This window comes from Bombina bombina, chromosome 1, assembly GCF_027579735.1.
Source record: "Bombina bombina isolate aBomBom1 chromosome 1, aBomBom1.pri, whole genome shotgun sequence".
NCBI lineage: Eukaryota > Metazoa > Chordata > Amphibia > Anura > Bombinatoridae > Bombina > Bombina bombina.
In genome coordinates, this window is record NC_069499.1 from 85962058 (window position 1) to 85977628 (window position 15571).

General features: G+C 38.3%; 1 protein-coding gene across 2 annotated transcripts in view; it reads left to right on the forward strand.

Annotated features, from left to right (window-relative positions):
- The window catches only part of ATG2B (autophagy related 2B), a 516631-nt gene that overhangs the window by 44483 nt on the left and 456577 nt on the right, over nucleotides 1–15571 (forward strand). The window contains exons 8-9 of one of the 2 annotated variants that reach the window (XM_053697497.1): nucleotides 2433–2615; nucleotides 14846–15000. In XM_053697497.1, the coding sequence (XP_053553472.1) occupies nucleotides 2433–2615; nucleotides 14846–15000 (338 nt within the window). The remainder of the gene's footprint in view (nucleotides 1–2432; nucleotides 2616–14845; nucleotides 15001–15571) is intronic. The other variant, XM_053697498.1, reaches the window with a different exon arrangement.

A 15571-nucleotide genomic window follows, 5' to 3' on the forward strand; every position in this document is an offset into this window, starting at 1 on the left:
CATACAGAGAAATCTCAGATAGAAAAAGGGCAAAAGGAATAAGACTATGGAAGCCCCCATTAGACCAATGATGACATACACAGTGCCTCTGACAGATGAACAGGGCTGAAAGAAAGATTTCCCGACTTCCATTCTAAAGAATCTCCAAGGAGGTCAAAAAAGGGGCATCCAGCGCCAGCAGCTGAATACTACCAACAACCTTTGAGCTGCAAACCCACAAGGTTAACCACTAAGCTTCATGGTCTGCTTCTTATGACAATTGTTCACCAAGAAAATCCATACCAGATGCACCTCCACTCGATATAAAGCCCGCTTTAATACGCCGGCCCCCAACATTTCCTTTGTAATAAAGAATATCTTTATCTACCAAGTGGAGATTCTGAGAAAAGATCCGAATGGGATCGTACTACATGAAAAGATGACACTTGAAACAAGAAATAGGTTAGGAATACTGTTACTGCAGTCCCTCGACCAGCTGATATGAGATCTGTCTATGGACAAGAAATCTCTTGAACCTTCGTAGATAACCTAAGGGCAGAGGCTAGGTCAAAAGGAAGGACTACAAACTGCAAAAGTTTGTCTAAAAAAGGCAAACCGCAGGATTGACACATCCTAAAAAGTGATTAAAATATCATGAAGAAACCTCTCCAGAAGAGAGGTTAGGAAATTATAACAAAAAAAACCAAAAATTCCTTTTAATATGTACAGAAGACACAAGGAAATAAGACAAATACACCTATGCTAAAAAAATTATGGATGAACAAGAATGCTTATAAAAGCATGCATGAGAATGCACTGCAGAAGAAAAAATAAAATAAGCTACCTAATGCTTATCACAATTTCATATACGGTAGGATAGAGATAAAAACATAAAAAAGTAAATAATCCCTAGAACATCCCTTTAGAGGCGTAAGGCAACATTCACCTCTACCATAGAAGATAGAGAGAAAAATCACTAGAACCTGCATTTAGAATGCATAGAAGCAAAGAAAAAACCAACATAACAATATTAGTATAAATCCATTTATACTGTAGCCTGCTGTCAGACTACCCAAAATATCATAGCATCTCTGTATACGTAGCTATACACTAGGCTAAGATAAATACAGATATAATTGCTAGCATCCCAGATTTACCTGGAGAAAAATAGGAATAAAAAATCAACATAAAAATAATCCCTAAAAACATATAAATAATATGTACAAAAGACGAGGTAAGCATAAAAGATGCTTATAAAACTAGTCTATACGCTACTGAGAAAGAGAGGGATAAAACATGCAAATGTAAAATTCTGGAAGCTGTAAACTAGAATTATTGAATTAAATCAGCAAAAGAAAAAAATGGTACAGAGTAAAGCCATTTAACGCCACAAAGTGCCATACCACTCCAAAAAATCACACAAAAATAACAGCTTTATTATTTTTCACATGATATAGAGAGAAAACGATTAAACAAACCTTATAAGAAATAAATAAGGTAATGAAATATGAAAATCTTTTGTACAGCTCTGGCGACGCATTGCAGAGCAATAGAATAATAATAAAGGCTTTCTGTCCCCATAAACGTATACACTTAGCCAAACTCTCTGAACTGCGAGAGAGCAAGTTGCCCCTTTAAATAAAAAGGGAGAATTATTCAATGGCATTGAATACAAAAGCGTGTCTGCAGCGGGAATCGTTTAACCCACTCACTGCCGCTAAAGTCTTAATCGTGACGATAAGACACAAGGGTGCCCATATGAAAAGCAAAGTCCCCAGACTTAGAGTCACGCTCGAACTATAGAGGAGCGGAGGAGACTCTTACCAATATTAACATATCAAACGGAACTCCGTGACTGACATGTCACGCTGCCGTTCCCACTAAACAAAAGAGCAAAGTAAAGTTTAGCATACTTGGCGCCCATACACGGCGATATAAAGTGGAGAGCATCATCAATTAATGTCCCAAAATTAAAAGATCCCCATATAAGAGGTCCCTTCGATCTGATATAACAGGTGCCAAATTATTGCCGCAAAGTTGACAGAGCGGCTCCTAGTATCCGCCCACAATGGCGGAGTAAGTTTTCCTCACAAAACCCTACAGGACTCTATCCAACAAAAAAACGGGCGTGGATAAGTATAAAGCAGACTTCTCTCACTTATATGTAAAGCGGGGTGGTGATGCTTAACAGCTCTGCTCGAGTGTTCTTTGCCTCCACCTGGTGGCCAGGAGTTGAATTCCCACTAGTAATTGAATGGATTTGTGGACTCTTCATGCCATTGGAAAGAAAATTGATAATAGGAATAAATTAGAAAGTTGCTTAAAATTGGATGCTCTATCTGAATCGTGAAAGAAAAAATTTGGGTTTCATATCCCTTTATTTTCAAATAAACATGTCTATACCTAAATTTGATCAGATATTTTAAAATTATGTACTTTATTATTTGTTTTAGAGGGGAGCAGCCAGATTCCATTATCAAGCAAAGACCGTAAGAGCCGACCAATGCAACAAGAGGATGAGTATCGCATACAAATGGAGCTGAAGCGATATTTAAGAAAAGAATCCTTGTCTGGAGGGGCATCTTCAGAACATAGTTTTTATGAGAGTGAAACTGCAAAAACCCCTTCTAGTCATGGTAAGTCCCCCAAAAAATCAGCTTAGCATTGACTCTTTTACAGTTGCCATCAACCAGTGTGTCAGATACCCAGGAATACAATGTGCCACTGTAATATATGGTTATGTATAAATGAATATAACTAAGGTGAGTGATAAGGGGTACAACAGATTATTTGTCAGTGGTTGAATAATATTTAGTATTTTTATATATTGTGTGTGTGTGTGTGTATATGTGTATGTGTGTATATATATATGTATATATATATATATATATATATATATATATATATATATATATTACATAGAACAGATTTGAGCGACGCGCTCTATCTTACCCACTTCCTGTTCCTACGACACTATGGAGCGTGGGCTGACGTCACACGTCTCAGTTACGGTCACACTTGCCTGAAAGCAGCGCTCTCGTCCAAAGCGCTGTAAGTACATAGACATTTAGACAAAGGATGTCCGGGCTTCTGTGTTTACATTTATTGAGAATTCCACAATAAAAACATGGTGCACAAGCAGTACATTTACAGTAGCCACCGCTGCAGACAAATCTGGGTTATGAAGACATGCTGCACTCTAGCCCAGCTGTCTTCATAACCCAGATTTGTCTGCAGCGGTGGCTACTGTAAATGTACTGCTTGTGCACCATGTTTTTAATGTGGAATTTATATATATATATATATATATATATATATATATATATATATATATATATATATATATATATATATACATACACACTGAAATTAAAATACTGGACTGAAACCGAAAATTCAAGATGCCCTTGGCCGAAAACTGAAAATGACATTAAAAAAATAAAAATGTTATTATAATATTAGAGTTTTTAATTCATTTAATGAATCTGAAATGAAAAACTACAAACCAATAAAATAAATAACCATTAACCACAGTTTTATTGAAAGTAACACACCGAAATTGGACAGAAAAATATCTTATAAGAGCAATATAAATAAAAACCTGTTAGAGCTGTTTCTGTTATATATGACTGAATGAGGAATAATATATTGTTGAGAATTAATTTAATATCAATATACATTCTTCATTCATTTCTTTGTAACAGAATCAGATTTAAAGTGAATGTAAAGTTTCATCAAGTAGTGCCCGGTTTTTAAAAATACTATTAAAAACAGGGGCACTTTCATTGATGAAACTTTACATTGCACCATTTTTGTAGAAATAATTACCTCTTCGTCTTGAAAGCTGCTCCAGCGCTTTGCCAGCCCGTCGCAAGCCTCTTCCTACGTCAGCAATGACAATTCCGGCCTTCCTCCAATCACGTTGTTGCTTCAGGCAATGCTTCCCCCAGGGGGGGGGAAGCCGTGATTGGAGGATGCCGGAATCGTCATTGCTGACGTAGGAAGAGGCTTGTGACGGGCTGGGAAGCGCTGGAGAGGCTTTCAAGACGAAGAGGTAAGTATTTCTACAAATATGGTGCAATGTAAAGTTTCATCTATGAAAGTGCCCCTGTTTTTAATAGTATTTTTAAAAACTGGGCACTACTCGAAACTTTACATTCACTTTATGTTTTGTTTACCAGTTATCCAAATTAAGTATAGTCCTAGACATTTTTTTTATCTATGCAAAACAGTAAGGGCTAGATAGATTACATTTGATGGGTAAGCTTTACCAATACTCTGTCTGATTAATGAAAGCTGTTTAAAACAAAACTTGCAGGAAATGTTTTACACTGCAGTATTTATTGGCAGATCAGGACTGCATGTATGCATGTATGTTAAACATCAAAGGTGGCATGAAGTAGGCTTGTTCAATACAGAAATGTCCAAAATGAATGTCCCTTTTGAAAAGTTTATAATTTTGGTACTTTTTTATATGAACTAAACATTTTTATAAATTAATATGCTTATTATTTAAAATTTTAATATTTGTATTATTTATTAAAGGGACACTGAACCCACATTTTTTTCTTTTGTGATTCAGATAGAGCATGCCATTTTAAGCAACTTTCTAATTTATTCCTATTATCAAATTTTCTTCATTCTCTTGGTATCTTTATTTGAAATGCAAGAATGTAAGTTTAGATGCTGGCCCATTTTTGCTGAACAACCTGGGTTGTTCTTGCTGATTGGTGGATAAATTCATCCACCAATAAAAAAGTACTGTCCAGAGTTCTGAAACAAAAAAAAGCTTTGATACCTTCTTTTTCAAATAAAAATAGCAAGAGAACAAAGAAAAATTGATAATAGGAGTAAATTACAAAGTTGCTTAAAATTGCATGCTCTATCTGAATCACAAAAGAAAAAAATTGGGTTCAGTGTCCCTTTAAAATGTCATTCATTTTTATCTTTAATTACATTCATAAAAATGATTTTGAGTGTGTCATGTTTATAGGCAGCCAGGCCTCTCCTTGCAATAAACAGGACTGAGTAATCACCAGCTCCTCCTGGAGTGCTTGTGCCATTTTACAATTAAAAAATACCATTCATTTCTCTCTGTAAAATGTTCCAGGAAATCATTTAACACTTTGTTCAGTTTACCTTAGGGTGTTTTTTTTTGTTATAATATTTTAAGTTCAGTCTAATAATATGCCCCTTGTTTTTAGCCAGCGTTTGTTCAAAGAAAAATAAATCGCTGTATTTTCATTCTTTGCTGCACTCCATTAAACCGTATGTAGGCTGGTTGTAATGAAGTATTAATGGGCGTTATGAAGTTGGAAAACGTTTTATATTCTGCTGATTATGGCACAAGAAGAATTTCTCCATAACAAAATCTGTTTGATACACCAAGTCAATCCCTGTTTGCATAACTGTCTAGGGATTTAAAACTTAGAAGCTTTGTCTATTTATGCAATTATAATTCAGCATTGTGTGGAGGAAGAGTTGCTCCAGTTCAGCGGTTCAGCTCCTTTAGAGACAACGGAGGTTTGATTTTACAGCAACCTAACACAGAGCAACCCCCCTTTACCTCCCCACAGTACACAGCTGTAAATCAAACCTCTGTTGTCTCCAACAGAGCTGAACTGGAGCAAGTTCCCAGCAACTCTTCCTCCACACTATAAGCACTAAACCAACAGTACACTGGAGCCTTTCAGGAAGTGCAGATTCTGCAGAAAGAAGAACCGCTCTAGGTAGGAAAGGAAGGAGGAGGCTGTGCTGCAGTGACATCATGCGTGAGTGGCATTGTGGGAAATATAGTTGCTAACCAAATGTCCTAGAAGGCCTCGAGCTGCACCGGCCTTAAAGGGACATTGAACACAAATTATTTCTTTCGGGATTCAGATAGATCATGCAATTTTAACCAATTTTCTAATTTACTCCTATTATCAAATGTTCTTTGTTCTCTTTGTATCTTTATTTGAAAAGCAAGAATGTAAGTTTAGATGCCGGACCATTTTTGATGAACAACCTGGGTTGTTCTTGCTGATTGGTGGATAAATTCACCCACCAATAAACAAGTGCTGTCCAGGTCTGAACCAAAAATTGGTTGGCTCCTTATCTTAGATGCTTTCTTTTTCAAATAAAGATAGCAAGAGAACAAAGCAAAATTGATAATATGAGTACATTAGAAAGTTGTTTAAAATTGCAGGCTCTATCTGAATCACGAAAGAAAAAATTTGGGTTCAGTGTCCCTTTAATTTTAGGTGCGGGTGAATGTAGTAAGCGGCGGCCAGCAATTGTAGGTGTGGTCCAGATAGAGCATGTAATTTTCGGCCGGTTTGCCCCTCTTTCTGCCCAAATGGGATAGGCCCATTATATATATGCTGTACTGCATATGGATGTTATGATCAATTAAAACTGAATAAAGAAAGAGAAGCGCTCGACCAGGAACAAACAATGGCTCAGTAGCTTGTTCTTTGACAAATCACTACCTGGGAGCAGCCTTTTTTAGCCCAGTTCTGCTTTTCACATGGGAAAAGTATATCCGTCTGATCCTGCCTATAAAGGTCAGTCCAGCCCCCAGATACCAAGCAAACTTCTGAGTTATATTATAGCTGTCCATATAGCTTTGAGTATAAGCAGTCCGTAACTACGGACTCCTTCCTCGTAACTCTGACCTGATTGGTCCGCTCTGATATCGGACATAGCATAGGCGTGTGCCATGAATATTAATGAGCGTATTGATAAAGTTACCATACAAGCAGGTCAGCTCTCCTCTGTCTACACACATCAGAATTCACACTCTGATCACAGGCAGTCTGATTACACTTTATGTATATCCTATTGCATGTTGAATGAGCAGAGATCATAGATGATATGAGCTAGCTAGCAGTTCTTATTAGTTTTGTGAAACAAAGGGCCTGATTGGACAGTGCAGAAAAAGGGGGAGTGTCTAGCAAAGGTAAATTGATATTGGCTAAGTAAACATAGTTTGGAAAGGAATTTCTTCCAGTCCCGCATCCTTGTGATACAGTAATTTGTGATAAATTCTCAAGTATAGTGGTTAATTTAAACAAGTTAGAACTCTTCTAGCAATGAAGTGATTGGCATATCAGTATTTTAGCTGTTCGTTAGTTTAAGGCTGCATCGTGCAACAAGAAGCCCGATTGGTTAAGGAGAGGGAGGTGTGTGTATCCCACTATCCTATGGGCGATCAGATCAAGGGTTTTAAATTTTCATGTCATTGCATTGTTTTAAGCAGGCTTTGGAGTAAGGCAGCAGTCAAAACCAGTCAGCCTATTTTTTTCCGTCTGATATTGCACTGTATTTTACCCTCTGGGTGTGGACACCCTGCTAAAGCACAAATAAAGATAATCATTTTTAACCTTATTCACGATGCTCCTAGTACCTTTTTTTCGTTTACCAGGCAAACTTCCTCTGAACGAGGAACATGGCAATCCTAGAGGATAGTTTTGGCCTTATGTGTGCCTTTGTTTCCCCATCACCTTTAGGGAGATAATTCCCAGGGTGATACTATGCAGAAATTAAGAAAGAGACGTGCTCAACCAGAAACGACTAAAATATCTCAGTTTCTTGTTCCTATGGCAAGTCAGAACTTCGGAACATCCTTTTTAGCCCAGTTGTGCTTTTCACAGAGGAACATTTTCCTAAAGTATATTATTCTGATCCTGGCTAGAACAAAGGGCAACATGGCAACCCCAGATGATCGTTTCAGCCTTCTATGAGGTGCAGCCACATATCCTTTTAGGCACTATGGGCAAGGAATTTACATCTGATTTCCCCCCCATCACTCTTAGGGAGACATTGCCAAGGGTGATATAAATAAATAAAAAAAAAAAAAAAGTGAAGCACTCAACTAGGAACTAAAAGATATTGCACTCTTATCACTGGCATTTTGAACATGGAAGCAAGTTTTTACAGCTTTATGTTTATTCTTAGTTGAGTGCGTCTCTCTTTATTTTTTTTTAATTTTTTGCTAGATCAATAAAAACTCATTTTTATTGTACAGTATCTTTCTCAGAACATGAGATAGATAGATATACATATATACACCAGACGTGGACTTCCTCCACAATGTGCCTAGAAGGCTAGGGCTGCTCCTCACTGACGAGGCCCTCAGAAAGCCAAAATTATTGTCTGGGGTTTTCCATATCTCTTGTTCAAAGAAGGTTTGCCTGTTTTTGGGGGGCTAGACCATTTTTTTTAGGCAGGATCAGACTGATATTCTTCAAAAAAATTCTCCTCTGTGAAAATAAATACAAAAAAGGCTGTTCCCAGGTGGTTACTCAACAAAAAACAAGTTATGGGGTCAGTGTTCCTGACTGAGCACTTCTTTTCTCTTGTAAGGTGTATCCAGTCCACGGATTCATCCTTTACTTGTGGGATATTCTCCTTCCCAACAGGAAGTGGCAAAGAGAGCACACAGCAGAGCTGTCCATATAGCTCCCCCTCTAGCTCCACCCCCCAGTCATTCTCTTTGCCGGCTCTAAGCAATCGGAAGGGTAAAGTGAATGTGGTGTTAGAAATGTAGTTTTTATTTTCTACAAGCAAAAGTTTGTTATTTTAAATGGTACCGGTGTGTACTATTTACTCTCTAGCAAAAAGGAATGAAGAATTCTGCAGGGAGGAAGATGATTTTAGCATGTTGTAACTAAAATCCACTGCTGTTCCCAAGAAAACTTCAGTTGGGGGGAACGGTTTGCAGGTTAGTTATTTCTAGACAAGACTGTGATAATGCTAGAAGAGACTGATAATATCCCCATGATGGAAGAGTAAGCTGTATTCAGAGACTAAGTATGGAATTGCAAGCTTATATATATAAGCTTATATATACATAACAGGGCTAGTTTATGCTGGTTGACACTATTTAATGGCAAGCAGTTTTTATTGAAAAACTTCGTTTTTTGAGACACTTTGAAGGTTCCTTTGGGTTTCTTTCAGGGGTTATTACCCACATGGCTATTACTAAAACACTTGGGAGTGTTTCTTTAGGCCTCACAAGCGCCAGAGTGAGGTGGGAGGGGCCTAATTTCGCGCCTCAGATGCGCAGTTATTTTGACTAGAAGTTCAGGCTGTTTCACATGGAGGGTCCTGCTGCAGTTTGAGGGCCTATAAGAAGCTTTTTCCCCACAAATCTGGTCCTAAGGGTGCAGGTAAGGTGCTGAAGTTTTTTTAACCGTTTTTTTTTTACTACTGTTACTGTTACTGTTTATATTGCTAGTGGTGCAATCTTACTAATGCTTTAGGTACATACTGTAAAAAATTCGAAAAGTTTGCTGCATTTTTTCACTGTTTTTGCAAGATTGTGTGCCTTTTTTATTTCTTAAAGGCACAGTACCGTTTTTTTCAAAGTGTGTTTTTACTTGATTAAACTGATTTCCAAGCCTGTTTATATTACTACTAGTCTGTTAAACATGTCTGACACCAAGGAAAGTCCTTGTTCAATGTGTTTAGAAGCCATGGTGGAACCCCCTCTCAGAATGTGTCCCACTTGTACTGATATGTCTATACACTTTAAAGAACATATTGTTGCACTTAAAAATGTGGCCCAAGATGATTCTCAGACAGAAGGTAACGAGGTTAGCCTGTCAACCTCTCCCCAAGTGTCACAACCAGTTACGCCCGCTCAAGCGACGCCTAGCTCCTCTAGTGCGTCTAACTCTTTTACCTTGCAAGAATTTGCGGCAGTTATGGATAATACCCTCTCAGTGTTCTTATCTAAACTGCCCGTGTTACCTGCAAAGCGTGATAGCTCTGTTTTAAGAACAGATAATGAGCATTCTGACGCTTTAGTAGCCGTATACGATATACCCTCACAACACTCTGAAGTGGGGGCGAGGGATGTGCTGTCTGAGGGAGAAATTTCTGATGCAGGAAAGGTAGGGTCCCTCCTGGCGGTACAAAGACCGTGGGGCATAGCAGTGGCGCCTTATCTAGACGACATCTTAATTCAGACGTCGACTTTCCAAAGAGCCAAGTCTCACACGGAAATCGTAGTGGCCTTTCTGAGGTCTCACAGGTGGAAGGTGAACATCAAAAAGAGTTCTCTCTCCCCCCTCACAAGAGTTCCCTTCCTAGGAACCCTAATAGACTCGGTAGAAATGAAAATATTTCTGACCGAGGTCAGAAAGTTAAAACTTTTAACTACTTGCCGAGCTCTTCATTCCATTCCTCGGCCATCTGTAGCTCAGTGCATGGAGACAATCGGACTAATGGTAGCGGCAATAGACATAGTCCCTTTTGCACAGATACAACTCAGACCACTGCAACTATGCATGCTCAAACAGTGGAATGGGGATTATGCAGATTTGTCTCCTCAAATACAGTTGGACCAGGTCACCAGAGATTCTCTTCTCTGGTGGTTGTCTCAGGATCACCTGTCTCAGGGAATGTGTTTCCGCAGACCAGAGTGGATCATCGTAACGACCGGCGCCAGCATGTTGGGCTGGGGTGCAGTCTGGGACTCCCTGAAAGCTATGGGCTTATGGTCTCGGGAAGAAGCTCTTCTCCCGATAAACATTCTGGAACTGAGGGCGATATTCAACGCGCTTCAGGCATGGCCTCAGCTAGCTGCGGCCAAATTCATCAGATTTCAATCGGACAATATCACGACTGTAGCTTACGTCAATCATCAAGGCTGGACAAAGAGTTCCCTAGCAATGATGGAAGTAACCAAAATAATCAGATGGGCGGAGGATCACTCTTGCCATCTCTCAGCAATTCACATCCCAGGAGTAGACAACTGGGAGGCGGATTTTCTAAGTCGTCAGACTTTTCACCCGGGGGAGTGGGAACTCCACCCGGAGGTATTTGCCCAGCTGACTCAGCTTTGGGGCACTCCAGAATTGGATGATGGATCTGATGGCGTCCCGTCAGAACACCAAACGTCCTCTTTACGGATCCCCAGGCGGTGCTGATAGATGCTCTAGCAGCGCCTTGGTCCTTCAATCTGGCCTATGTTTTTCCACCGTTTCCTCTCCTCCCTCGTCTGGTTGCCAGAATCAAGCAGGAGAGGGCTTCGGTGATTCTAATAGCGCCTGCGTGGCCACACAGGACCTGGTATGCAGACCTAGTGGACATGTCATCTGTACCACCATGGACACTACCAATGAGGCAGGACCTTCTAATACAAGGCCCTTTCAAACATCCAAATCTAATTTCTTTGCGTCTGACTGCTTGGAGATTGAACGCCTAATTCTATCAAAGCGTGGTTTCTCTGAGTCGGTTATTGATACCCTGATTCAGGCTAGAAAGCCTGTCACCAGGAAAATCTACCATAAGATTTGGCGAAAATATCTTTTTTGGTGCGAATCCAAGGGTTACTCATGGAGTAAGGTTAGGATTCACAGAATTTTGTCCTTTCTCCAAGACGGATTGGAGAAAGGATTATCAGCTAGTTCCTTAAAGGGACAGATATCTGCTTTGTCTATTCTTTTTCACAAACGTCTGGCAGAGGTACCAGACGTTCAAACGTTTAGTCAGGCTTTTGTCAGAATCAAGCCTGTTTATAGATCTGTGGCTCCGCCATGGAGTCTGAATTTAGTTCTTTCAGTTCTGCAAGGGGTTCCGTTTGAACCTTTACATTCCATAGATATTAAGCTTTTATCTTGGAAAGTTTTGTTTTTGGTAGCTATCTCTTCTGCCCGAAGAGTTTCAGATTTATCTGCTTTACAGTGTGATTCACCTTACCTGGTGTTCCATACAGATAAGGTATTTTTGCGTACCAAACCCTGTTTTCTTCCTAAGGTTGTGTCTAATAAGAATATTAATCAGGAAATTGTTGTTCCTTCTCTGTGTCCTAATCCTTCGTCGAAGAAGGAACGTCTGTTACACAATCTTGATGTGGTTCGTGCTTTAAAGTTCTATTTACAAGCAACTAAGGACTTCAGACAAACAACTTCTTTGTTTGTTATCTATTCTGGTAAGAGGAGAGGTCAGAAGGAGACCGCTACCTCTCTTTCCTTTTGGCTGAAAAGCATCATCCGTTTGGCCTATGAGACTGCTGGCCAGCAGCCTCCTGAAACAATTACTGCTCATTCTACCAGAGCAGTGGCTTCCACATGGGCTTTTAAAAATGAGGCTTCTGTTGAACAGATTTGTAAAGCAGCGACTTGGTCTTCACTGCATACTTTTTCCAAATTTTACAAATTCGATACTTTTGCTTCTTCGGAGGCTATTTTTGGGAGAGAGGTTTTACAAGCAGTGGTGCCTTCCGTTTAAGGTACCTGTCTTGTTCCCTCCCTTCATCCGTGTCCTAAAGCTTTGGTATTGGTATCCCACAAGTAAAGGATGAATCCGTGGACTGGATACACCTTACAAGAGAAAACAGAATTTATGCTTACCTGATAAATTTATTTATCTTGTGGTGTATCCAGTCCACGGCCCGCCCTGTCATTTTAAGACAGGTGGTTTTTAATTTTAAACTACAGTCACCACGGCACCCTATGGTTTCTCCTTTTTCTTCCTAACCTTCGGTCGAATGACTGGGGGGGTGGAGCTAGAGGGGGAGCTATATGGACAGCTCTGCTGTGTGCTCTCTTTGCTACTTCCTGTTGGAAAGGAGAATATCCCACAAGTAAAGGATGAATCCATGGACTGGATACACCACAAGAGAAATACATTTATCAGGTAAGCATAAATTCTGTTTTTCTTTAAACCTAATTTGGTAAAAAGACAGTGCTTTGGGAAGTTTTCTGATTGGCGGTGGACTGCCTGTGCTGCAGGATACAAAATACTTTGCTTTCATGAAAATGCCTGTTCTTGTTTTTTTTGTCATGTTTCAAACGTACGTTTCTTATAAAATGTGTGTATAGTTAAAAGAAATCTTGTACCATCAGCAAGTTAAAACTTATTTTTTAATATTATTTAATTATTATTATTTATACATTTTTATTTGTTTTTAGTTTTCAAACTGAACTTTGACAAGAAGTAAAAACAGATAAAAGTACTTTTAATTTTTATTACATTACTTCTGCAACTGCTTCACCGCCATTTTGTGTCATTGTGGTAAAATAAAGGGACAGTAAAGTCAAATTACTTCTTTTATCAGTATTGCTTTGTTCTCTCAATATTCTTTGTTGATGAGTAAAGCTAGGTAGGCTGATAGGAGCTCAGGAGCATGCTTGTGTCTTTAGCAGTCTTTGCAACTATATATAACATTGCTATAAACAATGTTGCAAATGCTGCTGCCAGATGGTTAAAGACATGAGCACTCACCTGAGCCCACCTAGGATTACTCTTTAGCAAAGAGAGAACTAAGCAACCTTAAAGGGATATGAAACCCAAAAATATTATTTTGTGATTGACAGAGCATACCATTTTTAAAAAGTTTCCAATTTACTTTTATTATCAATTTTGCTTCATTCCTGTGATATTCTTTGTTGAAGAGATACCTAGGTAGGCAATCTGGAGCTTTACATGGCAGGAAATGGTGCTGCTATTTAGTGCTCTTGCAAATGGGTAACATTCTTGCAAAACTGCTGCCATATAGTGCACCAGAAGTGGGCAGGCTCCTAAACATACGTCCATGATTTTCAACAAAAGATACCAAGAGAATGAATACAATTTGATAATAGAAGTAGAATAGAAAGTTGCTTCAAATCACATGCTCTGTCTGAATCATAAAATAGAAAAAAAATGGATTTCGTATCCCTTTAATAACAGAAGTAGATTAGAAAGTATTTTTTTTTTAAATGTTATGAATTATCCCACCCATTTAAGTTTAATTTTGACTTTACTGTCCCTTTAGAATCTCAAGGATAATGCCAGCTTAGAAGATATATCAAGCTCGTTTTTTTATAAAGAGCCAATGGATTATATATGGTAATTAAAGACACAGTCTTTAAAGGTAAACAGTGGGACTGTAGTGTGATTTTAATTATAACAGGCAGCAAAATACAAATGTCCCAGGCTATGATGTCAGCAGCACAATATAGCTTGCGGGAAGTGTTACCGTATCTAATCCATTGCCTATTTACACAAATGAGATTTTTGTCATTAAAGGAATAGGAAAGTCAAAATTAAACTCCAATGATTCAGATAGAGCATGTAATTGTAAGACACTTTTAATTCACTTCTATTTTCAAATGTGCTTCGTTCTCCTGGTATCCCTTGTTGAAAAAGAATATGCATGTATCCTACACTAGTGGAAGCTAGCTGCTGATTGGTGCTTGCACACAGTTCTCTCTTGTGATTGGCTAACTAGATGTGTTCAGCTAGCTGCCAGTAGAGCAATGATGTTTCTTCAGCAAAGGATAACAAGAGAATGAAGCAAATGTGATAATAGAAAGAAATTGGAAAGTTGTTTAAAATTGTATGTACTATCCAAACCATGAAAGAAAATATTAGGGTTTCCTGTCCCTTTTTAAAGATCAAACTGGATGTTTAGTGTCCCTTTAAATCTGTTATATTTATTCTATTATAGAGATTACAATGCTTCTCATAAAATAAATCTAAGTCAAATTTCAGGATCCAGACAGATGGAGCATCTATAATTTTAAATTTTGGCTTTTAACGTTTTTGAATATTCAATATAAATATTTATATGCAAACACTCTTATCTGGCTTGTATATAAAAAAAATATTTCTGGTTCATCATTACTTTTGCCCAGTTACTAAATTTCAATATAATTTGTCCACCCCTGATCTAGATTATAAAAACAAACAAACAAAAATAACCCCCTTTTTTGTTATTAATATTGGGCTATTCGGAATTAAATGAACATCTAAAACAGAGTAACCATGGTTTTTCTTCTGATTATTTTAAGCTACAATTCAAATGAGTGAAGTACACATTTCTGAAGCTACTCAATTTGTTTTTTTACTTTTATTTTATGTGTTGTTTAAAATTCTTTCTTTCCCCGCCTAGATGAGGAAGTTTTCTTCTCAATGGCAGATATGGACATGTCTCATAGTCTTTCTTCTCTTCCCCCCCTTGGAGATCCCCCCACAGTGGACTTAGAACTGTCTTTAACTAGTACATATACTAATACCCCATCAGGATCGCCAATGGGCGGCACAATGGTACGACATTTTCATTCTATGAATACGCCTTTAAAAATGTGTCTTAGGTTTCTGATTTGCTTTATTATGTACTATTAAGGGCTTTTTGTCACATTTACTAACCACTCTTGGGAAATAGAGCTGTACTGCGATGACCACTCCACATACCTGGTTGAAATGTGGTGAGATGATTGTTGGTACAACCTTTTAAAGGGACAGTAAATACCTTGAGATTTTTATATAAAATGTTTAGTTATGCTTAGTGAAATCTAATTAAGCTTTAAAAAGTGAGTAGTTTCTAATTACCAGATTTTAAATTGCATCCTGCTGACGTCTCAAAGCTAACTTTGCTACATATCTTTCCCTAATTTGATTTATCAGATAACAGCTGCAAAGCAATTCACTTTATACTACAGTAATATTATAGCTGGAGCAAGCCTTGTTTTCTGCAGTCTAAAGCCCAGATTGGCTCCTCCAAATAAGGCACATGGTGGGTGGAGTTTGGCTATTGATATATAATTGCAGTATAAAGGTTTTTAATTTGTTTTGAAAATGTTAAGACTTGACTGAAATGTCTTCTTGTAATTACAAG